Source organism: Stegostoma tigrinum, chromosome 31, assembly GCF_030684315.1.
Source record: "Stegostoma tigrinum isolate sSteTig4 chromosome 31, sSteTig4.hap1, whole genome shotgun sequence".
NCBI classification, from domain to species: Eukaryota; Metazoa; Chordata; class Chondrichthyes; order Orectolobiformes; family Stegostomatidae; genus Stegostoma; species Stegostoma tigrinum.
The window spans coordinates 7,805,412-7,833,362 of NC_081384.1; the positions used below are offsets into that span (position 1 = coordinate 7,805,412).

At 45.6% G+C, this 27,951-nt stretch overlaps 1 protein-coding gene across 4 annotated transcripts in view; it reads right to left on the reverse strand.

The window, feature by feature from the left end:
* The window catches only part of LOC125466320 (plexin domain-containing protein 1-like), a 432,462-nt gene that overhangs the window by 291,810 nt on the left and 112,701 nt on the right, over positions 1–27,951 (reverse strand). For all 4 annotated transcript variants that reach the window (XM_059638864.1, XM_048560676.2, XM_048560675.2 and 1 more), the window contains exons 3-4: positions 26,912–27,055; positions 24,027–24,096 (exon numbers count right to left, since the gene is read on the reverse strand). In XM_059638864.1, the coding sequence (XP_059494847.1) occupies positions 24,027–24,096; positions 26,912–27,055 (214 nt within the window). The remainder of the gene's footprint in view (positions 1–24,026; positions 24,097–26,911; positions 27,056–27,951) is intronic.

Consider the following 27,951-nt stretch of genomic DNA (forward strand, 5'->3'; position numbering starts at 1 on the left):
ACACAGCGCTTCACAACCATTGGGGTGCTTTAGAACCAATGAAGTAATTCTTGAATTGTAGTCACTGCTGTAACGTAATGTAACCACAGCAACCAATTGGCACATAGCAAGCTCCCAGAAGCAATATGATAATGATCAGTAATAATGGGAACTGCAGACGCTGGAGAATCCAAGATAACAAAGTGTGAAGCTGCATGAACACAGCAGGCCAAGCAGCAATCTCAGGAGCACAAAAGCTCTTGTGCTCCTGAGATGCTGCTTGGCCTGCTGTGTTCATCCAGCTTCACACTTTGTTATCTCTGATAATGATCAGTAATCTGTTTTATGGTGTTGACTGGGGGATAAATAATGATCCAGGACAGCTTTGTTGCTCTCTTTCTAAACAGAGCCATGGGATCATTTGTCTCTTCCTCAATCAGGCAGTCGGGGAATCAGCTTAACATCTCTTTTCAGAGATGGCATTTCCGACTGGTACTATCTCAATGCTACACTGGGGGAGGCAGCGTGGCAATGTCACTGGGTTAGGAGTTCACAGGCCCAAATTAATGCTCTGGGGCTATGGATTCAAATCCAGTGATGGTGGATGATGAAATTTAAGTTCAATGAAATATGGAGCTAAAAGCTAGTCGAATGACAACCTTGCAGCCATTGCAAATACCCACCTGGTTTTCTTGTGACCTTTAAGGAAGCAAATCTGCCATCCTTACCCAGTCTGCCTTGCAAGTGGATCCAAACCATACAGTAATGTGGTTGACTCTCAAATGCCCTCCGAAGTGGCTCAGGCAAGCTACTCAGTTCAAGGGCACCTATGATGGGCAATGAATGCCAGCCCTCTTAGTGATGCACACGTCACATGAAAAAATAAAGAAATCTTCAATTCTGCACTGAAACTGTAGAATGGGGCTTGAACTTAGAAACTTGTGACTCAGAGATGAGAGTGTCACTCACTGAGAACAGTGACCCCCATTGATTTTTACAGCAAGACCAAACACTGCCTACTGCAGAACTGACAATGCCATGGAGTTCACATGAATAAGCCTGAAAGGTTAACAGGAATAGTCTACATTGAAATGTTGAAACACTTATGCATTCATACAGATGTAAAGATTTTTAATTGTAGACCTCTAACCAATGTCATGACCACAAAGTCCCTAAAGCTGCCAACTTTTCATTCTTTTCAGAATGCAGTTATTTTAAGATGAGACTATTTGCTAAATGGTCTCTGTTTTACATTTTGGTAAATGCGGCTGTATTACATCGAAAGCAGCATTTCAAAAACCCTTCTCCAAATTAAATAATGGTTTGGGATTCCACCCAGCAAAAAGGGGCTGACATTCCTCTGGAATCAGCATTAATGTCGCCCATCTGTGGAGAGTGCACCACCTTTGGTGAGTTGCAGGCGATTCGGAGTGGCTGGCAGCTCTGTAGGCTCAGCAGCGTCTTCTTCATGCAGTGGCCACAGCTGGAACTGCAGGCAGAGCCCAAACAAGAGGACTACATGGACCTAAGATAATAAAGTGTGAAGCTGGATGAACATAGCAGGCCAAGCAGCATCTCAGGAGCACAAAAGCTGACGTTTCGGACCTAGACCCTTCATCAGAGAGGGAGATGGGGTGAGGGAACTGGAATAAATAGGGAGAGAGAGGGAGGCGGACCGAAGATGGAGAGAAAAGAAGATCGGTGGAGAGGAGAGTAAAGGTGGGGAGGTAGGGAGGGGATAGGTCAGTCCGGGAAAGACGGACAGGTTAAGGAGGTGGGATGAGGCTAGTAGGTAGGAAATGGAGGTGCAGCTTGGGGTGGGTGGAAGGGATGGGTGAGAGGAAGAACAGGTTAGGGAGGCAGAGACAGGCTGGGCTGGTTTTGGGATGCAGTGAGGGGAGGGGATGAGCTGGGCTGGTTGTGTGATGCAGTGGGGGGAGGGGAGATTTTGAAGCTGGTGAAGTCCACATTAATACCAATGGGCTGCAGAGTTTCCAAGCGGAATATGAGTTGCTGTTCCTGCAACCTTTGGGTGGCATCATTGTGGCACTGCAGGAGGCCCATGATGGACATGTCATCTAAAGAATGAGAGGGGGAGTTGAAATAGTTTGCGACTGGGAGGTGCAGTTGTTTGTTGCGAACCGAGCGGAGGTGTTCTGCAAAGCAGTCCTTAAGCCTCCGCTTGGTTTCCCCTCGTTTTCACACACCACCCCACCAACCTCCGGATACAACGCATCATCCTCCGACACTTCCACCATCTACAATCTGACCCTACTACCCAAGACATTTTTCCATCCCCACCCTTGTCTGCTTTCCGGAGAGACCACTCTCTCCATGACTCCCTTGTTCACTCCACACTGCCCTCCAACCCCACCACACCCGGCACCTTCCCTGCAACCGCAGGAAGTGCTACACTTGCCCCCACACCTCCTCCCTCACCCCTATCCCAAGCCCGAAGATGACTTTCCATATTAAGCAGAGGTTCACCTGCACATCTGCCAATGTGGTATACTGCATCCATTGTACCCGGTGTGGCTTCCTCTACACTGGGGAAACCAAGCGGAGGCTTGGGGACCGCTTTGCAGAACACCTCCGCTCGGTTCGCAATAAACAACTGCACCTCCCAGTCGCAAACCATTTCCACTCCCCCTCCCATTCTTTAGATGACATGTCCATCATGGGCCTCCTGCAGCGCCACAATGATGCCACCCAAAGGATGCAGGAACAGCAACTCATATTCCACTTGGGAACCCTGCAGCCCAATGGTATCAATGTGGACTTCACCAGCTTCAAAATCTCCCCTTCCCCCACCGCATCCCAAAACCAGCCCAGTTCGTCCCCTCCCCCCACTGCATCACACAACCAGCCCAGCTCATCCCCTCCACCCACTGCATCCCAAAACCAGCCCAGCCTGTCTCTGCATCCCTAATCTGTTCTTCCTCTCACCCATCCCTTCCTCCCACCCCAAGCTGCACCTCCATTTCCTACCTACTAACCTCATCCCACCTCCTTGACCTGTCTGTCTTCCCTGGACTGACCTATCCCCTCCCTACCTCCCCACCTATATTCTCCTCTCCACCTATCTTCCTTTCTCTCCATCTTCGGTCCGCCTACCCCTCTCTCCCTATTTATTCCAGACCCTCACCCCATCCCCATCTCTGATGAAGGGTCTCGGCCCGAAACGTCAGCCTTTGTGCTCCTGAGATGCTGCTTGGCCTGCTGTGTTCATCCAGCTTCACACTTTATTATCTTGGATTCTCCAGCATCTGAAGTTCCCATTATCTCTGACTACATGGACCTAGCATTCAAGGGAAGGCAGGGTAGCATTCCACAGGTCTACAGAACAGAAAAAGGTCCTTCAGCCCATCTAGTTCACATCAGTCACAAACAAGCACCAACTGTTCTAACCACTAATTCTAGCTTGCTTTATTTTGAACTGATGCTGGTTGATCAGAGCCCAGCTTTCGGATCTCAGCAAGGGCATTCAGAGAGGCGGGAGCTGAGTTTGAGAGGCTGGCAGGGTCGATTACCAAAGGAGCGGCAATGACCTTAGCAGTGTAGCACCTACAAAGGGAAAGGAGGTAGGCCTAGTTTCCCTTCTATTAACTCCTTTACCCTTACCCAGCGCCCTGTAGACAGCAGCAGTAAAAGTTGTCTGCCTTTCCACGTTCCCTGATGCTCATAATACAACAGAGTGAGCCCTTAAATGGCTGCCAATTAACTGCTTAAGAGCCTCAATGAGCCAAATGGTGAATGGATTCTTTAACACCACCCCCACCCATCACAATGTGGGAGAAAGGTCAGAGGTGGGCAGTAGGTGGTGCAAAGGCCGCACGTTTGATTTTATGGGTCCCCCAAATCTGAAACTCTGGAAGAAAAGCTTTAACATTTAGCTCTACATCCTAACCACACTCCTGTAGTGATTGGAACAAGGTCAGCCAGGAGAATCTCATAGAATATGAGTTCCCTGATTGGGGCTGTTAATCTACTCCGATCAGGGAGCCCTGGCTGACGGATATGAACAGGAGTGTCAGGGGTTCTGCTCGCTCTAGGAGCCAGCTGTGCACTAGCTCGGTCAGCCTCACATATTATACACTACATGTAAATATAAGGGGACTTGGTGACTGGATACCAGCCTTCGTGGAGTTCTTTCAGCCACAGAGTGCATTAAAACCGCAACTCAGTGGTTAAAAAAGCAATCTCCACAGTTTCATGCTGAATGCTATTAATAAGGATGATCCCTGCTTTGATGTTGGATCTGTGCTAGGTAATTTGGGCGTTATATTTAGTCTTCTTGAACTGAAGAGAGTCAAAGTAATCAGACTGGAATTCCTACTCCTGAGGACAATTCAGTGATTCCAAAATTCACATTCTTTTCTTTATTCTAGTGAAGCCATTACAGACAGCAGTTAACAATCTCAAGTCACATATGGGCCTGACTAGATAAAGATGGCAGAGTTCCTTCCCAAAAGGGTTTTTAGCAACACTCGATGACAGCTGTCACCAAAACAGCGACTATTTTTGTGTTAATAAAGTGTGAGGCTGGATGAACACAGCAGGCCAAGCAGCATCACAGGAGCACAAAAGCTGACGTTTCGGGCCTAGACCCTTCATCAGAGAGTGTTCCAGATTTATGTTCCAGATTTACTAATTGGATTTGAATTCCATCAGCTGTTATGATTGAGTCGATCTCCTGTTCCCCGGGAATTACGATGGCCCTCTGGATTATACAGCCTCAGACATCGCCACTGATCCATCATCCCCAAAGCTACTGCACTCAGGCACTGATTGAGAGAACATTCAGATCTGATGTTACATGTGTTACATTGGACAGTTTCTTAATGGTCAATAATTAGGTTGCCCTTTCCGCTTCCAAAGTTCTGACACAGGCACAAATCAGCCTGACTGCCTGACAGTGCACTGTTGGTGCCTTGAAAATGGAATCTGAACATCGCATCAACGTTAAAACAGGAGGAAAAAAGTCTTCATGACTCTAAGTGATCAGTAAACCTTGTCTTAAGCACCACATCTTTGTTTTCAAGAAAACCAATTTCACGCTTTAGGGCGTCTCACTATAAACACAATGCTGACAATTAAATCAATGTTTTTGCTCACAGCACATTGCTTCTGATGGCAATTCTCCCAGTATGCAACACAACAGGTATTCTCTAATGTAGAGCATGTGGCTGGTTGGCAGGCTATCAGCAGGATCTAGCCTTAGGCCACCAATTAATGACAAAGGAAGACATGATGCAGGAGAACAAGACTCATATTGAAGTCCTGTAAAGTTTTCGTTGCTTTACTGCCGGCTAGTAAAACTTTAACTGCCCTGTCAAACTGCTCTCGTATCTGTAACTACAAAGAAGCAAAGTTGTTGAAGCTGTTGAGATGAATAGGGACTTCATTCACAAAACGTGAGATGACGTGAAACGTGCATTTAAATAGAGCTCAGAAACTAGCAAAAAAAAACACACCCCCAAGGCATTTCACAGCAGCATTACCAGACAAAACGCCACACCGATCCACTTGCAAGGCATTTTAACAGCCTTCAGGGTTCCTAATCCCAACAGTTTATGAGGCTCACATAGAGCTCTCTAACCTTCCCCAAGATGACCAATGAACTGGCCACCTCCAAGATTCCAGTCAGAGGTAGTAGGAACCGCTGATGCTGGACAATCTGAGATAACAAGGTGTAGAGCAGGATGAACACAACAGGCCCGGCAACATCAGAGGAGCAAGAGGGCTGATGTTTCAGGTTGGGGCCCTTTTTCAGAAATGGGGGAGGGGAAGGGTGCTCTGAAATAATTGGGGCGGGGGGGTGGTGATAGCAGGTAGATAGTGGAGAGGATAGGTGGAGAGAAGACGGATGGGTCAAGGAGACGGGGATGAAGCCAGTAAAGGTGAGTGCAGGTAGGTAGTGGTGAGGATTGGTCAGTGAGGTGGGAGGAGTGGATAGGTGGGAGAGAAGACAGACAGGTCAATGAGGTGGGGATGAGGTCGGGAGATTTTGAAGCCAGTAAAGTCCACTTTGAGACCATTGGGCTGTAGGCTTCCAGGTTTCCGAGTGGCATCGTTGTGACACTGGAGGAGGCCCAGGATGGACATGTCACCCAGGGAGTGGGAGGGGGAGTTGAGGTAGTTCGCAACTGGATGGGTCAAGGAGGTGCCTTCCAGAGGGATCGCTCTCTCCACGACTCCCTCATCTGCTCCACACTACCCACTAGCCGTACCACCCCCAGCACCTTTCCCTGCAACTGCAGGAAGTACTACACCTGCCCCCACACCTCCCCCCCACCCCATCCCAGGCAGCAAAAACACTTTCCACATTAATCAGATGTTCATCTGCACATCTGCTAGTGGCCTAGTGTATCCCTGTTCCCGCTGTGGCCTGGTCTACATTGGTAGGACCAAGCGGAGGCTTAGAGACGGCTTTGCGGAACACCTACGCTCAGTTCGTGAGAAATGGCAACATCTTCCAGTGGCGAACCACTTCAACTCCCCCTCCCACTCCCTGGATGGCATGTCCATCCTGGGCCTCCTCCAGTGCCACAACGATGCCATCCGGAAACTGGAGGAACAGCACCTCATATTCGGCCTTGGAACCCAATGGCCTCACTGTGGACTTTACTAGCTTCAAACTCTCCCCACTCTGGCCTCATCCCAAGGACAGAAAACACTCAGCCCTGCCTCATTGACCTGTCCATCTTCTCTCCCACCTACCCGCCCCACCCACCTCTTAACCAATCCCATCCGAACTTCCTACCTACACTCACCTTCACTAGCCTCATCCCTGCTTCCTTGACCCATACGTCTTCTCGCCACCAATCCGCTCCACTATCCACCTGCTATACCACGCCCCCCCCACCCTCTCCATTTATTACAGAGCCCCCTTCCACTCTCCCATTTCTAAAGGGCCCCAACCCGAAACATCAGCTTTCCTGCTCCTCTGATGCTGCCTGGCCTGCTGTGTTCATCCTGCTCTACACCTTGTTATCTCCAAGATTCCTTTCCAGTTCAGAATGCACAGGTGGGGAGAGCTCAGGGTAGAATGAGGCTTTGGGAGACCAAAGGGAGATTTGGGGGATGTGGGAGAGCTAAAGGGAATATGCGGGGCTGTGGGAGAGCTAAGGGGAGAATGCGGGGCAGTGGGAGAGCGAAGGGGAGAATGCGGGGCAGTGGGAGAGCGAAGGGGAGAATGCGGGGCTGTGGGAGAGCGAAGGGGAGAATGCGGGGCTGTGGGAGAGCGAAGGGGAGAATGCGGGGCTGTGGGAGAGCGAAGGGGAGAATGCGGGGCTGTGGGAGAGCGAACGGGAGAATGCGGGGCTGTGGGAGAGCGAACGGGAGAATGCGGGGCTGTGGGAGAGCGAAGGGGAGAATGCGGGGCTGTGGGAGAGCGAAGGGGAGAATGCGGGGCTGTGGGAGAGCGAAGGGGAGAATGCGGGGCTGTGGGAGAGCGAAGGGGAGAATGCGGGGCTGTGGGAGAGCAAAGGGGAGAATGCGGCGCTGTGGGAGAGTGAAGGGGAGAATGCGGGGCTGTGGGAGAGCGAAGGGGAGAACATGGGACAGTGAAGGGGAGAATGTGGGGCAGTGGGAGAGCGAAGGGGAGAATGCGGGGCTGTGGGAGAGCGAAGGGGAGAATGCGGGGCTGTGGGAGAGCGAAGGGGAGAATGCGGGGCTGTGGGAGAGCGAAGGGGAGAATGCGGGGCTGTGGGAGAGAGAAGGGGAGAATGCGGGAGAGCGAAGGGGAGAATGTGGGGCTGTGGACAACCAGTTTTCTATTTGGAGAGATGGTACTGCTACTATAGGTGGGAGAGTGTGAGGGCACCTCAAGATAAAGGCCACTTTCAAAAAGAAAGTGCTAAAATAAGAGAGGTCTTAGCTTCTGGAAGTCAATGTGGCAGGGGGTGTCCCATTTCCACAGGGGCCCATCCTCAGGTTCCAGCTGAGGGTGGGGGCAGTAACTTGAGCTGAACTGGTACCTGCTGTCCTCACCCTGACCCTCCCCAGCCAGAAGCACCATGTCCTCAGCAGAGGCACAGTGTGGGCTTGGCAGCTCCCTTCTGGAAGATTGCAGGACATCATAAAGTTGACCCTGTGGCAAAATAATTGCCTTTAATTGGTTACCCACCACAGCCTGAGCCCCAGCTTCAGCAACTTGCTCAGAGGTGGGGTGAAACCACACTGTCCTCAGGGAGGGGTTTGTTGAACTACATACCCTCCAACTCTCACACACCCTCTGTGAGTTGGATAAGATTGCCCCTTGCAGGGGAGGTTCTAGCAAGAATCTTAGAATCTCTACAGTTTGGAAGCAGCCCATTTGGCTCATCTAATCCACACTGACCCTTCTAAGACAATCCAACCCAGAACCACCCTGCATTTCCCCTGGCTAATTCACCCAGCCTCCACGTCCCTGGGCAATTTAGCATAGTCAATCCACCTAACATGCTGATCTTTGGACTGTGGGAGGAAGCTGGAGCACCTGGAGGAAACCCACCCAGTCAGCGGGAGAACATGCAAACTCCAGACAGATAGTTACCTGAGGCTCGATTCAAACCTGGGTCCCTGGCCTTTTGAGGCAGCAGTACTAACCGCTGAGCCAGCATACCATTGAAAGGAGCAAGGCATTAGCAAATAATCTTATAAAAAGTAGGAAGAGAAGCTAAGACGTTTGAGAGGGGTGTTCCAGAGTTTAGGACCAGGGCAACTGCAGGCACTGAACATTAATAAAGACCGAAAGAACTGCTGTTGCTGTAAACCAGGAACAAAAACAAAGTTGCCGGAAAAGCTCAGCAGGTCTGGCAGCATCTGTGGTGGAGAAAACTAGGTTAACATTCCGGTCCGGTGTCTGAGTTCTAAGGAAGGCTCACTGGACACTTTGTTTTATTCCTTCAGTGTACATTAATGATGGGTTGAGGAATACCAGGACTTGCAATTGCGATTGGATTTGAAGGGGTGAAGAGGCCCTGGAAGTTGCTGGGGGCTGTAGGATGTTAGAGAAATGGGACGGAGTGCCATGGTGGGATTTTGAACAAGAAATTGTCTTGACCTATCAGATATCTAATCTTCACAGTTTATCGTCATCCTTGTAATTGTAACCTTGCAATGAACAATATATTCCTTTCCCTCCTAATCAGATTTGGTTTTTCTACCTCCTGCGGCTTTGACGGGAGTTTAATGGAATTGTTGGTTTATCTCCGTGAGCAAATGTGTGTTTATGTGTGCAGGTTGGCACTTTCAGTCTGCCCACTTCCATTGCTACTGCTGACCACAGAAGCTTCTGCTGAAGGGGGCTTGCCAGGTGTGTGAAGGAAATACAGTTACAGCACACAGTTGAACAGCTGTAGGAGGAGCTTGAATTGGGAGGGGCTGGTGTTGGAGGGGGTTGGGGAGGTCGGAGTGTGGGAGACAAAATGAGTGAGTTGCTCCTCCTCAGCGCTGATCGTAGCAATTTGACTTGCCAATCAAGAAGACTTGGGGAGGATTGGTGTGCAGCTGGAAACTGAGGACCTTACATCTTGGGATCCCAATGAGTTATCGGCTCGATTCTCATTCTAGTGTTCAATTCCTTCAATCCCAAGCACATCTGTTTTTGTATTCATGACCTCCTTCGGCCCTGTGTCCTTCTGACAAGGCCACAATCCTCAGATCCTGGTCTCTCATGCATCTTCTGGCTTGGACACCACACCGGTGCCATACCTGCCTTCTGGTATCTTCCTAAGCTCTGGAATTCCCTCCCTGAAACTTCTACATCTTTCAGCTCTCTCACAGGGTCGGTGCTGGGTCCACTGTTGTTTGTCATTTATGTAAACGGTTCAGATGATAATTTAAAGCCATCGTTGGTAAGTTTGTGGATGACAACAAAATTGGTGGTAAACTCGACAGTGAAGAAGGTTATCTAAGATCATAAACAGATTTTGATCAATTGGGCCAATGGGTTGATGAGTAGCATGTGGAGTTGAATTTGGATAAAAATGAGGTATTGCATTTTGGTAAAACAAGCAAAGGTAGGCTTATATGGTTAATAGTAGGGCCCTGGGTGGTGTTGTCAAACATAGAGATGTGGGAGTTCAGGTACATGATTCTTTTGGAAGTTGCATCAATGGGAAACAGCATGGTTATGAAGGCATTTAGCATGCTGGCCTTCATTGCTCAGACCATTGAGTACAGGAGTTGGGATGTCATGTTGAGATTGTATAGGATGTTGGTGAGGCCACTTTTGGAGTACTGTCTGCAGTTCTGGCCACCGTTCTATAGGAAAGATATTATTAAATTGGAGAGGGTTCAGAAGAGATTTACAAGGATGTTGCATGGCCTGGAGAATTTGAGGTATATGGAGAAGAGTTGGATCGGGTGGGACTTTTTTCACCGAAGCATAGGAGGTTGAGGGGTGACCTTAGTTTATAAAATCATATGGGGCATAGTTAAGGTGAATAGCAAAGGTCTTTTCCTGAGGGTGGGGGAGTTCAAAACTAGAGGGCATAATTTAAGTTTCGTGGAGAAAGATTTAGATGGGACCTGAGGGGCAATGCTTTCACTCAAAGGGTGGTTCATGTGTCAGATTAGCTGACAGAGGAAGTGCGAGGTACAGATACGGTTACAACATTTAAAAGACATTTAGACAGGTGGATGAACAGGAATGGTTTAGAGGGATATGTTCCAAAGGTGGAACTAGTTTAGTTTAGGAAACTTGGTCGGCGTGGACAAGTTGGATCAAATGGTCTCTTTCTGTGCTGTATGGCTCTACGACTTAAAACCTACCGCTGTGACCAGCCTTTTTGGTCAATGATTCAATGTAGCCTTCTTTGGTTCACTGTCAATTACACTCCTAGTGGCATTGTGCTTTTGTGCCAAACGCACTACAGAAATGCAGGTTGTTGTTGTTGAATTACAACCCCACCCTGCAGTGAAATTATCCTTTGTACCCATAGAAATGTTTCAGATGAATGAAGTACAGAAAGTGCACTCAGATTTTAATAGCTATGGGATTGCATCACTAAGCTTGATTCAAGTGAATTCAGGTGTTGACTGCTCATGGGCCAAATTTTAACTGAGTTAATGCATATCAGCATTGGAAATTTGGGATGTGTTTCCTGTCACTGTTGGGAGCCATGAAAGGGAAGAGAAATCTGAACAATTTATATCAAGTTGGCATGATCCTAAACAGTGTTTATCCTCATGAATAACAGGCATCCAGTAGGTTGGCAACTAGCAAACAGATCCCAGGTTTAAGGCTATTAGAGTCATTGAGTTCAATGGCAACCGAAACTAATCCATGCCGGCCAAAATCTCCATCCACGCTAATCCCATTTCCCTGCACTTGGCCCATATCCTTCAAAACCTTTGCTATCCATGTACTTGCCCAAATGCCTTTCAAATGTTGTTTATGCACCTGTTTCAACCACTTCTGCTGGCAGCACATTCTGTATGCATACCACCCTCTGTGTAAAAAGGTTGCCCCTCGGGTTCCCATGTATTCTTTCTCCTCTTACCTTAAACGGATGTCCTCTACTCCCTGATTACCCAATCCTGGGAAAAAGACTGATGCATTCACACTATCCACGTCTCTCATGACATTATACACTTCTATAAGATCCCGCCTCAGTCTCCTACACTCTAAAGATAAAAGTCCTAGCTTGTCCAACCTCTCCCTATAACTCAGTCTCTTAAGTCCTGACAACATTCTTGAAAAATCTCTTCTGCACTCTTTCCAATTTAATAACATCTTTAAGGTGACCAAAACTGAAAACAATACTCTAAGTGCAGTGTCACCAACATCCTGTACAACTGTAACACAACTTCCCAACTTCTGTACTCAGTGCCCTGACTGATGAAGGCCAGTGTGCCAAAAGCCTTCTTCACTGCCCTGTCTACCTGTGAATCCATTTTCAGAGAATCGTGCACCTGAAATCCAAGGTCTTTCTGTTCCAGCATACTCCTTAAGGCCCTACCATTCACCATTAAACTCCTGCCTCGATATGACTGTCCAAAATGCAACACCTCACACTAATCTATATTAAACTCCATTTGCCATTTCACTTCCCCAGCTGATCAGGATCCTGCTGCAATTTCTGATAACCTTCCTCATTGTCCAAAATGCCGCTTATTTTAGTATCATCTTCAAACTTACTTATCATGCCTTGTACACTCTCATCTAAAACATTGATTTCGATAACAAACAGCAATGGGCCTAGCATCAACCCCAAAGCACACCACTAGTCGCAGGCCTCCAGTCCAAGAAGCTATTCCACCATTACTCTCTGCTTCCGACCCTCAAGCCAATTGTGTACCCAATCTGCCAGTTCTCCCTGGATTCTGTGCGATCTGACCTTCCAGAGTAGACTACTATATGGAACCTTATCACAGGCCTTACTGAAATACATATAGATTACATCTACGGCCCTACCCTCATCAATCTTTCTGGTCACTTCACGAAGAACTCATTGTGAGGCATGATCTCCCACGCACGAAGCCATACCGACTATTCCGAATCAAACCCTGTCTTTCCAAATGCATGTATATCTTATCCCTCAGAATCTTCTCAAGTAACTCACCTACCCCTGACGTTAAGCTTACCAGCCTATAGTTCCGAGGTTTTTCTATGCAGCCCTTCTTGAATAAGTGTACAACATTTGCTACCCTCCAGTCTTCCGGGACTTTACCCGTGGCAAACGATGATGCAAACTACAATCATTAAGATACCCCTTAGCCAAAGAATAAACATGAAAAATCACCAGACTCAGAATGTTCACTCGGCTTTCTCTCCATGGATGCTGAGTTTCTCCAGCGACTTCTGTTTTTGTTTCAGATCTCCAGCTTCGGCAGTTCTCGTTTTATAATATGGTGAAACGTGACATACTTTGAAACACAAAAGACATCAAAGTCTTGGCTGCACTTTAGCCTCTAAATCAGAAGGTCATGGCATCAAACCACTCTCCAGGGAATTGAGCCCACAATCTGGATTGCCACTCAGAGTACTGTACTGAGGGTGGGGCAGTGCACTAATCAGTGTGCCATCCTCCAGGTGAGGTATTAGCCACAGGCCCTACCTCTGTTGCACATACACAAACCCGTAGTATTTGTCAATGAAGGACAGGGAATTCGTCTTAGTGTCCCTAATAACATTGATTGCTCAAAGTGCATCAATGTGAAACAAGCTGTTTAGTCCTTCTCAAGTTTTTGTTTTTGAGAGCTTGCTCTGCACAAAATGGCTGCTGCATTTCCTGCAATGCAATAGACTTCATTGGCCGTGAAATCTGCCAAGATCATGGAGGGAATTATATAAACACAGGTTTCTATTCTCTCGGTTGGTCTTAGGGTGCCTCTAAAAAAAAAGTGGCCTTAATTTTAAATAAAAATGTCTTTGACATCATACTAAGCAGGAGCAGGAGTTGGCATGTGGGCCCTTGATTAAAAGCAAAATAATGCCATAGCTAGAAACCTGAAAGAATGCTGGAGAAACCCAACAGGTCTGGCAGGGTCTGGGGAGAGAAGAACAACTCGAGCCTGGCATGACTATTCTACAGAACATTGTGGAGGAGTTTGAAATATCAAGTCTCTCTCTCTCTCTCTCCACAGATGCTGTCAGACCTGCCATGTTTCCATGTCAGTGTACCTTGAGGTTGCTCAAGTGTTCCATAAGACCATTGCTGATCATTTACTTTAATTGCGCTCTCTTGCCCTACCTTCATATCCATTGATTCTCTTGTGACAGAATCTTCCTCACTCTCTCTCTCTCTCAAGGTGATGAGAAAAGTAAATAATTGGGTGAGTTGGCTCTGGTGAAAACCTGCCATTTTTAGCGTGACTTTTGGCGTGAGAAGTTCCAAGGGTGCACTTTGCATCCCATCACCAAATAAAGTCCTGAAGTGGTCAACTAACGGCCAGTCAAGGGTCTCAGTTCAGCACCAGCCAGATGCTGGCCTTAATCCTGGCAGGTGAGGAACGGAAGCTGGGAAAGCACTACGACTCAATGAAAACCGAAAGAACTGCAGATGCTGTAAATCAGGAAGAAAAGCTAAGAAGGGGGTGCTAATCAATGGGCCTTAGGACCCAGAACCAGCCACGCTCTGATTGGCCTGCAGCATCTGTCGACCTGGCATTCTGGTATCGAGGCCTGTGATTATTGGAGAAACTTGCTGAGACTTGTAGTGAGCTTATTCGGTGTGGCATAGGTTGGATTTTCTCAGCAGTGGGGCTGGTATAGAATCCATACACTGTGGAGAGAGGCCATTCCACCCGAGTCTCCACTGACCCTTCCGAAGAGCATCCCAACCAATCCCATCCCACCAGCTCTGCAGTTACCATGGCTAGCCCATCTAACCTGAACATCCCTGGACACTATGGGGCAATTTACCATGGTCAATCCAACTAACCTTGCAGAACTTTGGACGTGTTCATCAGCACTTCACACATTTCCCACACCCAACCTCCACAGAAAGAAAGAAAGTTCAGCTTTTGTTGTCAAACATCTATCACTCTCCTGAAAATATCAGTCTCCAAGCATTAATCACCATCAGGTTTCAAGAGTTCAAAAGATTCATGGCCCTTTGAGTAAAGGAACTCTCCTCAATTTGTTTCTAAATGACCGACCTTTTATCAAGAGTTTGTTTACTTCTATTTCTACAGCTAGGGGACCAGCCTCTCAGTCTCTAGGTGGCCTCTAGGCCTCTAAGAATCTGCTTCGACTACTGCCCCCTTGGAGTGAGATCATTTCACCACTATCACAAGTTTGAGACTGGATCATCCCCCCTAAACACAAGAGATTGATATTGTCTATAAAATCCCTGAAAGTTATCTCAAATTTTTTTTATTGCTTACACTTGCAGCACAAAGGCATTTTCTGAACTGAAGCAAAGGTCTGACGAGCAAAAGGAAGATGCACTGAGTGATTGGAATCTACTTTACAGATGCACAGACATTTTCCATTGCTTTTTTTAATTGGATTTCCATAATGTCATAGGCACAGACTGCTTTGTGCTCACATGACTCTGGGGCTCTTTGCAATGGCCTTTTATATTTATTTGGCGTTCTGCACCAAAGCTCATTTGATGGATCTGCTGGGGCTCAGGCTATACAGTTGAGCTAATGTGCAGCTCCTGTTGATTAGTAAATACAGCGATGGGGAGAGGGAGACTCCTCGCTCATGCACGTACCTCCATTCAATCAGATCATGGTTAGTCTGTACCTTAACTCTACTTACCAGCCATGCTTGTCTAATGAAAATCTATATTTTATTGTATGGGTCACATTCCCACCCCTCTGTACTTCAAACCGTTTCGTCTGTCTTTTACCTTCTTCCTGAATATACTGCTCCATATAAGACCAGTAAATAAGGATTCTCACCAGGTCTTTGATGGTACTGGAAGGTGTGTAATTACAGTGGAACTTAAACATTCACACAATTACCCAGGGTCCAGACCTGAAACGTCAGCTCTCCTGCTCCTCTGATGCTGCCTATCCTGCTGTGTTCATCCAGCTCCACACCTTGTTATCTCAGACTCTCCAGCATCGGCAGTTCCTACTATCTCTCACACAGTTACTCCAGATCTTTCAAGGACATGGGCTTTTATTGTCCCTGATTGAGGACAGATAAGGACAATTGCAATTAAATCGAGCCCTGGTTTTCATAAGGCCTCATGTGAATGGGAGCCAAGTGAAAATTAAAATGGCGAAGGGTGATTGGGAGGGTTGAAAATTGACCCTGTAGTAATCGAATTTCTATGTGAAGTTGTGAGGGCAGCATTCGTTCTGATAGCCCGGGGTTAAGAACACACTTTGTAAATCAATTCCCAATCTTTGAGCAACTCGATTGGTGGAATGTTCAATGCCTGAGCCAAAATAACAGTTGGCCTAGGAATGTAAAAACTTTCTTAGGTCTGGCAACATTGTAGGGCTATATGCCATTGTTAATGAGAAATTTCACTGAGTTTCAGATTAACTCTCTGCGGTTGCTGCAGAATTAGCACTGTCGTCTCTTTTCTTGGGAACCGTTTGAACAAATACTGTATGCAATTTCTCACTGTATTTGCCTGCCTGCCTTCAAAGATCATACATTGCATTATACAGTTCAGCACACACATGCATTTCACAAATCTTTTGATAACTAAACATTACTCTGGGAGCTTTATCCTGGTCTCTGGCATCACCCTGCCGAGAGAAACTGCCAGTTACATTTTAGTAAAATTGTCACCATAAAGAAAAACACAGAGAAATTTAACTCTTGCCTTCCCGCATCCTCCTCGTTTTCCCCTAACCTCTCCCACTAGCATTGGGAAACAGATCTGGATCTGATAATTCAGAAACACTTCAGAAGAGGTGGGATGGTTCCACTTTCAGGATTCCCAATCCAATTTCCTGGGACTTCCAATTTATGGGAAGAGTGTGAGCCGGGTTTGGATCATGAGCCCACGCTCCATACTCCTGATCCAGTCGATTCCATTGCAGAGATTGGGATGTTGTAATCCTCCACAATTTCCATGAAATTGGGCCAACTCTTCCAACAGTCATAGCCTGTGCCACCTCAGAGGTGTCATTGACAATAGATTGCATGGAGAGGCCCAACTGAAATTACAAAAAGATCCTCTTCATCCACACCCCCCACTTCCCAAGCTAGGTTATGCCTCCTCAACATCATCCCTCATGACCCCCAATGTCACAATCAAGTTAGACCAGAGCTCAGAAATCCATTAGTGTGTTGGAACACCTGAGATCCACAGGAAGCGTAGCCTAATTGAGAGCTCTGGGGCTCTCTGACTCCTTTCCTAAGTCAGCAGGCAACAATGTAGCCTGCATCTAATACCTATCGTTGTCCTCCCCCGAACAGTAATTAAAGCCACATCTCTAGAACTCAAGATGAGTAGCTTAAGCCAAGAGTTTCATCAACTTCAGCTACCTGTTCCGAGAGCAGAAAGCCCAGATCACAGTTTCCAAAGGGCTAGCATCTCTCAGACAAGTTTTTTCACATGCCTATGCATCATGCCAGTGGACAGGCAGCGAATGTTGGCAGATCTTTTGTCTACATAAGCCCTGTGTTAGCCCTATCTAAGGTGCACATGATTATTGGTTCAGACAGGGCTCTCTGTGTGTTGAGCTCCTTTCCTAATTCTAACTACTTATCTCACTGCCACATCTCTTCCAAGCATGCTCACCTTGAAGAAGTTCTGTTCCTCTCTCCAAAAGGATTTCCGTTCCAATCTCTCTTTTTGCCCACAGACTTTAATTTCACTGTCACTCCTGGTGTTTGCTCCTTTCTCTGTCCAACTGTCTCTCTCTCTCTCTTTGGGGTCTATCCTATTGTTTACTCCCTAGCCCACCCACCTCCCCTTTTGTCTGCATATAAACTGACGTTTTCCCAGCCACCATCAGTTCTGAGGAAGGGTCACCGGACCCGAAACGTTAACTTTGTTTTCTCCTTCACAGATGCTGCCTGATCTGCTGAGCTTTTCCAGCAACTTTGTTTTTGTTTCCTAACCTATAATTGCTCAGGTCAACTGTAACACCGCTTCATGTAGAGCAGTGCTAGAACAAGCAAGGAGAAGCCTCTTCCTCTGGCAAGTCAGCTCATAACCAGAGATGATGGGTATAAAATAACGTCCAAACAAACTAGAGAGGAAGTGAAAGGAAAGCATTTTGACATAGATGGTTGACAAGGTGTGGAGCACATTGCCTAAAATGTTTGTGGTTCAGATTTCAGAGAAAACTGAAATAGCCAACTGGTTATGACCTAAAAACAACACATTCAGAAAGCTGTATCAGAGATAATGGGAACTGCAGATGCTGGAGAATTCGAGACAACAAGGTATGGAGCTGGATGAACACAGCAGGTCAAGCAGCATCTTGTGCTCCTAAGATGCTGCTTGGTCTGCTGTGTTCATTCAGAAAGCTTTCAGGTAAAGAACTGATGGGTGGGACCAATAGGCAGATCTTTCAAAGAGATCCAATTTGCCGAATAGCTTCCTTCAGTGCTGAAGGATTGTGCTGTTCATTCACTGCAATGGTTGATGATTGACCGAAAGCAGAAATGGGAATCATCATTCTTATTGCCAATTCTGAGCATAGTGAGTTATGTAATCTCCTTCATGAATCAGTGGGATTGCACAATGTAACAGTTTATTTTTTTTCTCATTTCCATTAAAAATAATTCCTCAATGAATTTAAGTGTGCCAACCTGCTGCGCCTATATAAACACAGCTGAAAATGGGTTTATCACCAAAAATAAGTATTTTAATTCGAGTTTGCAAACCACCACCTGAGAGGAAGATGATTTTAAGTCACAGAGAAGGAGCTTTTAAAAAAATTATCCTGAACTGTCCACTTCTTTCATTGATATACACCAACCATTTAAATATTTTTGACAAGAAAATGTGTTAAAATACACTAATGGTTTTGGAATTGTTCAATTAACCACCCTATGATGAGTGAATTTCTTTCCAAAAATCACAGACACACACAGTTGAATACATTTCATGAAAACAGAAACTGCTGGAGAAACTCAGTAAGATTGACATCATCTGTGAAGAGACAAACAGTTAACATTGAGTCCAGGATAAGAGATAATGTGAACTGCAGATGCTGGAGAATCCAAGAAACAAAATGTGGAGCTGGATGAACACAGCAGGCCAAGCAGCATCTCAGGAGCACAAAAGCTGACGTTTCGTGCCTAGACCCTTCATCAGAGAGGGGGATTGGGAGAGGATTCTGAAATAAATAGTGAGAGAGGGGGAGGTGGACCTAGGATGGATAGAGGAGAAGATAGGTGGAGAGGACAGTATAGATCAGGAGGTGGGGAGGGGATAGGTCAGTCAGGGGAGGATGGGCAGGTCAAGGAGAATCGTACTAGACTCAATGTTAACTGTTTGTGTCTTTACAGATGATGTCAACCTTGCTGAGTTTCTCCAGCACTTTCTGATTTTATTTGAAATCTCTAGTAGTTTTTTGACTTTCATTTACTTTTTCACAAAGGGGATGGTTCATGGAATGAACTGCCAGAGGAGTGGAAGATGCTGGTACAGTTACAACAATAAAAGACATTTGGATAGATACATGAAAAGGAAATGCTTAGAAGGCTATGAGCCTGGGTGGCACAATGGTTAGCACGGCTGCCTCACAGCGCCAGAGACCCAGGTTCAATTCTAGCCTTGGGTGACTGTCTGTGTAGAGTTTGCATGTTTTCCCTGTGTCTGTATCGGTTTCCTTCCTGTTCTCTGGTTTTGTCCCACAATCCCAAGATGTGCAGGCTAGGTGGACTGGCCATGCTAAATTGCCTGTGGTGTCTAGGGTGAAAAATATAGGGTAAGAGGTGGATCTGGGTGGAATGTTGTTTGGAGAGTTGCTGTGGATTTGATGGGCTGAATGGCCTGATTCCACACCATAGGAATTCTATAAAATGCAGGCAAGGCGGACTAGTTTAGTTTGAGAAACTTGGTCGGTGTGACCAAGTTGGACTGAAGGGTCATTTTCGGTGCTGTACTACTCCACGACCCTCACTCCTTGTTAGGGACAGAATCAGCCTACTCCCCTGCAATTTGTTACTTTGCCCTCCAATCATTTATTGAACTTTCATGTCTCTATCGCATTCACTGTGACCATTCTGATCCTGAACTTTCACCTGACAGTCAAATAAATTCATTTTTGCACTGTTTCCGTTTCTCCCTCAGGACTCAGTTCCTAACTTTTCAGTTCATTCTTGCTTTGGATATCAAAAAATGAAAGAGCTTTTTAGTTCCTTCACTATTCATTTCATTCTATTCTATTTTCGCAGCAATCTTTAAAACACAATCTTGTTACCAACTATCTGGCACATCTAAGATTAGCTTCTTTTCTCCTCTTTCCCTGACGTCATCTTGAACAAGGGATGAATATGAACTACATTTAGGTCTTCAAAGGTAACAGATGTTGAATAGGTCAATAAATTAAGACAAATTCAAAGCACAACAGTAAGTAAGTTTTGCTGTCAAAATAGGATGCATCAGTAACTACAATATAGGATTTTACAAATGAATATAAATATTGACTATTGCATGCAACAATGATAAATGATGGAACCACACTTGTGTTAATAATGCTTTTAAAAGTGCTTGGTATGCAGCTCTTAAGTCAATTTATACCCACACTCTGGGCTCCTGGACATTATCAATCCATGGAAATACTCTGAGGAGAAACATGCTGAAGAACCCATGAAAGGTTTCATCCATTACAGAGGTTCTTCACAAGATGCTTCTTTTTATGCAAACTAGAGATGGAGGTCTAAGCTTAACTCCGTCTATGTTAAAAGGTTTTAAGTGAGGTAAAATTGGATCTACTACTGCACTTAACACTGTCTCACCTACCTCCTACACCCCCAATCATAAAACACAGCATATTTTCAGATCTACAGGGGGTCCCCGATTATGAACATCCTATTATGAATGTCCATATGTACAAACACAATCCCATACAGGGATGCAATTTTAGTCATGTCCTGTGCTTCTAATTTATATTGTCCTGTATTGTGTCCCAACTTCCATACAAATCAACTCACAAACGGTCTTAAGAACATTACCCACTCCCGACCCACAAATTGTCTGTAATCCTGGCATGACCCATCAGGAGGCATGCATGTTGAAACTAACCAACTTTGACTCTAACATGTTCCATGAAATTTTGGCTTCCTTCATCAGTTGGTTTTAATAACTTTCAGTTTGCACTGGATGACAGTAGCTTAAAAAATGAGACCACACGTTGTGATCTCTGAGTTCTCTTTTCCACTTTGTTTCTACATTAAACATTTAGATGGACTTTTTCTTAATGGCTGTTATTCCATAACATTTGATCCCAGATAAATAGTTTACTTTCAATATTGTGGGATGGTTGCTGCTTCCCAATTTTGCAATTGCAGCCAAACTGTGTTCAAAATTGCACTTACAGGTTACACACCAAGTTTCCTCCAACAACGATGGGAACAACCAGAAACGCAAAATATTCTATGGAGCAGTGCAATAAAATGCAATTTTCCATTCCGTTAAGACAAATTTCTCAATGTATCCAGGTGCACTAATATGATGCAGCATTAATAATGAACTGAAAATGCATTTATAACAAAAAGTAGGCTTTAAATTGAAGTTTCCAGTTCGCTACCTGTGAGCAACCATATTGTAAATGTCTGAAAATAACTCTTTAAACAAGTTATACTCAACCTTTTGCTACTGTAATGAGTATACATTAATTGACTTGTGGTAAATTAATTCCTGGCCCCCAGATGGCACAAATCAGGAGTGCGATGGAATATTCTCTACTTACCCGAATGGGTGCAGTTCCAACAACACTCAAAACACTTGACACCATTCAGGACAAAAAGCCACTTGATGGACAACCCCTCTACCAACCTACACACTCATTCCCTCTGTCACTGATGCACAGCATGTGCCATTTACAAGATACAAACATCCTTAAATAGCACCTTCCAAATTCACAACCCATACCTTCAAGAGGGTTGAGGGCTACAGATGCATGTGATCACCAACATCTGCAAGTTCATCTCCAAGCAGCATACTATCCTAATTTGGAAAGATATATTGCTGTTCTTTCACTGTCACTGAGTCAAAATCCTTGCTAGCAACAGATTGGGTGTCTCTCCACCAAACGGGCTGTAGTGGTGCAAGAAGGCAGCTTACCACCATACTCCTCTCAAGTACAATTAGAGATGTAATTAGGGAAGTGCGATCAAGGGGAGGTGATGGCCTAGTGGTATTATAGCTGGACTGTTAATCCAGAGACCCAGATAACAGTCTGGGGACGCAGGTTCAAACCCTGCTATGGCAGATGGTGGAATTTGAATTCAATAAATATCTGAAATTAAGAGTCTAACGATGACCATGAATCCGTTGCTGATTGTCGGGAAAAAACCCATCTTGGTCACTAATGTCCTTTAGGGAAAGAAACTGCCATCCTTACCCAGTCTGGCCTACATGTGACCGCAGACCCACAGCAATGTGGTTGACTCTTAACTTCTCTCTGGGCAATTAGGGATGGGCAATAAATGCTGCCTGGCCAGTGATGCCCTCATCCTGTGAATGAATAAAGAAAGAAAAAGTGCAGGTCTAGCCTGTGAGACACACATCTTGTGAAAGAATACAAAAAAAATTGACAAGAGGAAATGTCAATAAAATGCTGACCAGTGCCTAAGGAAATGAAGATGATTTGAGAAACCTTCCTGAGCCAATGCTGGCTTGTATCAGCAACTTGGCAGTGTGGTCAGAAGGAGGTGAATAGCAGCATTTTTTTCAAGATGGCGGCCACTGGCATGGTTGAGAGTGTTTGGGCTCAGGAGCCCATCAATTCAGACTGGAGGTATTTTTTCCTTTTTGTCCTTTGTCTTTTTCTTTTCTTTCTTCATCATCGGGGACAGAGTGGTGTCTGCAGGGCAGTAGCTGTAGCTTTTGCAGCATGGATAGGGATTCCCAGTGACAGCAACAGTGCCCAGAGCAGGGGCCTCTGGCTTCAGTAGGCCCAGAACCTGGACCTGAGGTCGTAGCAGTGCCTGGGGCAGGGACTCCTGGCAGCAGTAGGCCTGAAGTGGGGACTCCTGGCAGTGACAGGCCCGAAGTGGGGACTCCTAGCAGTGGTAAGCCCGAAGTGGGGACTCCTGGCAGCAGTAGGCCTGAAGTGGGGACTCCTGGCAGTGGTAAGCCCGAAGTGGGGACTCCTGGCAGCAGTAGGCCTGAAGTGGGGACTCCTGGCAGTGGTAAGCCCGAAGTGGGGTCTCCTGGCAGCAGTAGGCCTGAAGTGGGGACTCCTGGCAGTGGTAAGCCCGAAGTGGGGTCTCCTGGCAGCGGCAGGCCCAAAGTGGGGACTCCTGGCAGTGGCAGGCCCAAAGTGGGGACTCCTGGCAGCGGCAGGCCCAAAGTGGGGACTCCTGGCAGCGGCAGGCCCAAAGTGGGGACTCCTGCCATTGGTAGGCCTAGAGCAGACTCTCTTACCAGTTTTGGTGAAGTGGCAGTGGCAGCAGTGGAGCCTGGGCCTCATCGGGCATTGGCATTGCCATTGCTGTGCCTGGAGCAGAGCTCCTTGAGGACCAAAATACCTTGCAGAAGCCCTGGAGCCGAACCTGACATCCCAGTTTGAACAGAAGATGAAGGTTTATTTAAGTAATTTCTTTTTATCCTTTTTGTAACTCATAATAGCACCAGATTGTAGTGATAAAATGCCTGCCACTATATCTTGTGTTCTGAGGACCTAAAGCGTTAACTCTGATTTCTCTGCACAGAGGTTGCCAGACCTGCTGAGCTTTTCCAGCAGTCTCTGTGTTTGTTTCTGAATTACAGCGTCAGCTGTTCATTTTTTTTTGTCCACTGTGTCTTTCTTGATACATGTGACAATAAAATCGCTCATTCAATTGAAGTAGATCTTGAAATATGCCCAATAATTATTGGAAAACTCATGCGCAAGTAGCTGAGCTGGCTCATTTTTGATTGCACTGACGTGACTGATCCCCTTTACATTTTTCACAGCCTCTCACAGCTGTGAATATGGGCAGAGAGGATGGGGCGCGCAGGGAGGCTGCCAGAGGGGCCATAGAGGTCTGCAGCACAGAATAAAAGGACTTTTCTGCCCATCGACCCTGCACTGGTCAACAACAAGCGCCTAACTTATCTAATCCCGCATGGTGTGCTTAGCTCACCAGTAAAAAAGCCAAACCCAAAACAAGCTTCTCCCGCTCCCCCTTTTCTGATGAAGGATCTAGGCCCGACACGTCAGCTTTTGTGCTCCTGAGATGCTGCTTGGCCTGCTGTGTTCATCCAGCCCCACACTTTGTTCTCTTGCCTTCCAGCACTAGGTTCCAAACGGCTGCGCTGACTTTGCTTGTAATTTGGAATGGGAGTCAATCATGATCCTGTCTGTAATTATTCTGAAGCAGAATTCTTTTCCACAACACATCAGCAGTCAGTGACTCCACTGTTATTTGGAGAGATCAAACTCAATCCCAGTCCTGTACCTGACAGAAATTCTGATTCCTTATAAGAAACTACATTGTGACAATGTACTCTCTGTCAGTAATGCCAGCCACTTACCTCCTGTTGCTATGGTGATCTGGCGCAAATAATGGCCATAGAAAGGGAAATCGAAGGACAAAATTACTCTCTGCGGAAAGAATTGAAATGACAAGTGATTTCATCACAAGCTGCATAATCACAATGATGCGTGCATTGTATTATTGAAATAAGACGGCCAACTTTAAAAAAATACTCTTCAGCTTAAAGTTATAGAGATGTACAGTGCAGAAATAGGCCCTTCAGCCCAGCACATCCATTCCGTCCAGATATCCTCATTAATCTAGTCCCATTGGATGCAGTGGAGGCCGAGACGTTAAATGCCTTCACGGCAGAGATTGATAAATTCTTCATTTCACAAGGAATCAAGGGCTACGGGGTGAGTGCAGGGAAGTGGAGTTGAAATGCCCATCGGCCATGTTTTAAATGGCGGAGTGGACTCGAGGGGCTGAATGGCCTTATTTCCACTCCTATATCTTATGGTCTTATTTGCCAGCATTTGGCCCATATCCCTCTAAACGCTTCTTATTCACATATCCATCCAGATGCCAGTGCCTGTACTCACCTCCACCACTTCCTCTGGCAGTTTATTCCATACATGCACCACCCTCTGCATGAAAAAGTTGCCCCTTAGGTCTTTTAAATCTTTCCCCTCTCTCCTTAAACCTATGCCCTCTAGTTTTGGCTCCCTTACCCTGAGAAAAAGACCGTGGTAATTCACCGTATACATGCCCCTTCTGATTTTATAAGCGTCTATAAGCTGTCTGACACTCCAGGGAAAATAGTCCCAGTCTATTCATCCTCTCCCTATAAATCAAACCTTTCAATCCTGGCAATATCTTTGAAAATATTTTCTAAACCCTTTGAAATTTACAACATCTTTCCTAGAGCAGGGAGACCAGAATTGACACTGTATTCCAAAAGCGGCCTCACCAATGGTCTGTACAGCCACAACATGACCACTAGACTTAAACTCCTACACTTAAACTGCATGGTTTAAATGGAGTGAAACGTGGTTAACTCCAATTTAGCTGAGGCCTGTTGGAGGAAAATTCAGCGCACAAAGTGTGCTTTAACCAAGCACACACTACACATCTCTGTCACCATCAATCCCTTGCCCATTACCCGCCCAGCACCAGCCCTCCAGCATCACCCTGGAGCCTTCTAGAATCAAAGACTTAATTCCAGGAACATAGGGGCAAGTAATTTCCTGAGGGGGCAAGAGTATATGTATTCTCAAACAGATTTTATTTCATTTTGTGGCTCTAGTGATACTGGATGGAGGAAAACAATTGCCTGACAGACAATCAGGAATACAAGAATATGGATAGGGGAGGCCATTAAACCTCTTCAGCCAGTTTGCCTCACGAACTAACTCCACATTGCCTCATTGCTCCATTTTCATTAACATCTCTGGCTAACAAAATCAGCTTTAAAATGATCTACTGCTATTTGTGCAAGATGGTCTCAATTTTCTACCACCACTTGTGTGTAGACACATTTCCCAATTTCTCTCCCAAGAGGTCTGATTCTAGACTTCACCCCATTAACCTAAATTCACAAGACAGCCAATTAATTTCTCTCTGTCTAACCTCGGTGGACCTCTTATATCTTGAAAACTATGATGGATTCACCTCTTAAATTTTCTAAATTCCCAAGAGTACAGCCCTGGATTTTGTAAAATCTCCCTGTAAGTAGAGTTCTTGTATCACTCTGGTTAATATATACCGCACACCTTTAAGATCTCCACCCGCAAGGGACGATGCCCCAAACTGCTCACGGTGCTGCAGGTATGGTCAGAGGGTGTGGACTGTGTACTGCATTGCTGCAGTGTTACCTTAATTGATCCTTTTGCATTCTACTCCTCTACGCACAAAGGCCAGTATCTGGACAAGGAAGGATCAGTTCATTTGAAGAAAGTGGGTGACTTGAGGACAGATATATTGGCCATCAATGACATGGCTGTGGTTATTGGGTGGTTGTGGATTGGAAGTCATATGATCTATCCTCCAAAACATGGCCATCTAGAGTTAGCAACCTTATTGGTGCATACCATTGAAGACATGTCAAAGGACAACAAAAAGATAAATAAGTTGCTTGATTTGTAAAACAGAGGAAGACCGCACAAAATGAGAGGATATTGTATTACTCTAATAAGGATTGGTTAGATCCTATAGAGCACTGTGAAATTCCACTTGGACTCACTCAAACATTGCTTCCTTGTGCATCTCATTAGCTCTCTCTCATTATTGGTGGTATCCATAATTATGGAAATGGTACCTTCACATAAACATCTCAACTGAAAAGGAGAAAACCTGCAGAATGATTCCTGAGCATGGACTACACCATTGAACAATTGTACAACACAGAGCACATTCATATCAATCCATGCTAATGGCTTTAGTTACAAGCCATTAGACTGTTTATGTTGGGGTTTCCTAAAGTACACATCGGGACCTCCACGTGGGGCTACAAATCCTGAGGCAGCAATTGCTTCCATAGAGCTCTAATTGAGTTATAACAGCTGAGACCCGTCTCTAACATGGCCCCGCTCTCACTAAACCTTCCCCAACATACCTAACCCTCGTTTATCACACTCTCACAACTCTCACAGTTCTTCAAAAGTTGACTTGAAATGTTAATCTATTCCTCCCTGCACAGATATTGCTAGAACCTGCTGACTATTTGTGTATTTTTGCTTTTATATGACAATTTTCAAAACTTATTACACAAGTCAGGGAGGGGAAATGTTTGAGAAACACTGACCAATATCTTCTAATATTATGGACCACACTAGAGTAACATACAAATATAACAAGTTGGGATGGGCTATATGGCTAGGTGTGAAAAATTCATCACACTACATAGACCATTCTCAAAACAGAAAAAGAAACTGAGGAACTTACTGAAGCTTGTCGGTGAGTGTTTGAGAGAATTCCATGGACCCTCACTTTGCTCTTGTCTACGGTTGCAAAGTCCACCCAGAGTTCCTTTGTTCTGAAGTCATTTGGCCCATAGCTTCTGGATATGTAATAGTTATGGTGGTCTTCCTGAAAGACAATAATCTCATTTACAGCCAAAGCAGCGAGCAATGCTGCAAAAACAGTCCAGATAAGTTTTGCTCATTCATAGTCTCCTTAGTTCATGTTTCAACCTACTCTTGGTTATTAACACTACTTCAAATACTCCAAACAGTTCAACTCATAGCAAGGTAATGACAGAGTAAAACTGGTCTCCATAGGCTTTGCTGTTTGGCAAGGGTTTGAGAGAGGGTGCAGCCTGAGCGCTGAACCAGAAGTTTGGGAAAATCCTTCAGATGAATATTGGAATGAATGTGGGAACCACACATAGACGTGTCACATTGACTGTCGTGATGGTGCTGTGAACTTATAGATGTACAGCAGGGTTACAGACCCTTCAGTGCAACTCAACCATTTCAGTTGTCCATATCATTCACAAGTTTTACTGTTTTCCTCGTCCAGGCAAGGACCATATCGAACCGATGTGTTACTCCCATGCACCTGTTTGGTGTTCACTGCTTATCTAAACCAGGATGAGACTTGAAGCAGAATTATGATGAACTTTGGGCCGTCAGTTTCTGGTCAGCATTTGGAGCATGTCGAGCCTGAAAATAATGTGTAGCCAATTCCCATCTCAAATAGTACCTACTATCTGATAACTTTAAGCTAAAATCATCTCAGTGGTGAACTCATAAAAGGTTCTATAGTTGTGTAAAGCAGTTGGCTTGAAACGGTTAACGCTGAAGATTTGTACTGCTCCTCCCACCAGGATATAAATAACTCTCTAGGAGGAGCTAGTCAGTTCTAGCTGTCTGTTGTAGTTGTTCCAGTTTGTTAGCCTTTCCTTGAATGATAGCTATCCTAGAACTTAGCTTAGCTGGGGCTGTCTTAAGAGATACAAGTGTTCCCTATCATATGTAATGTAA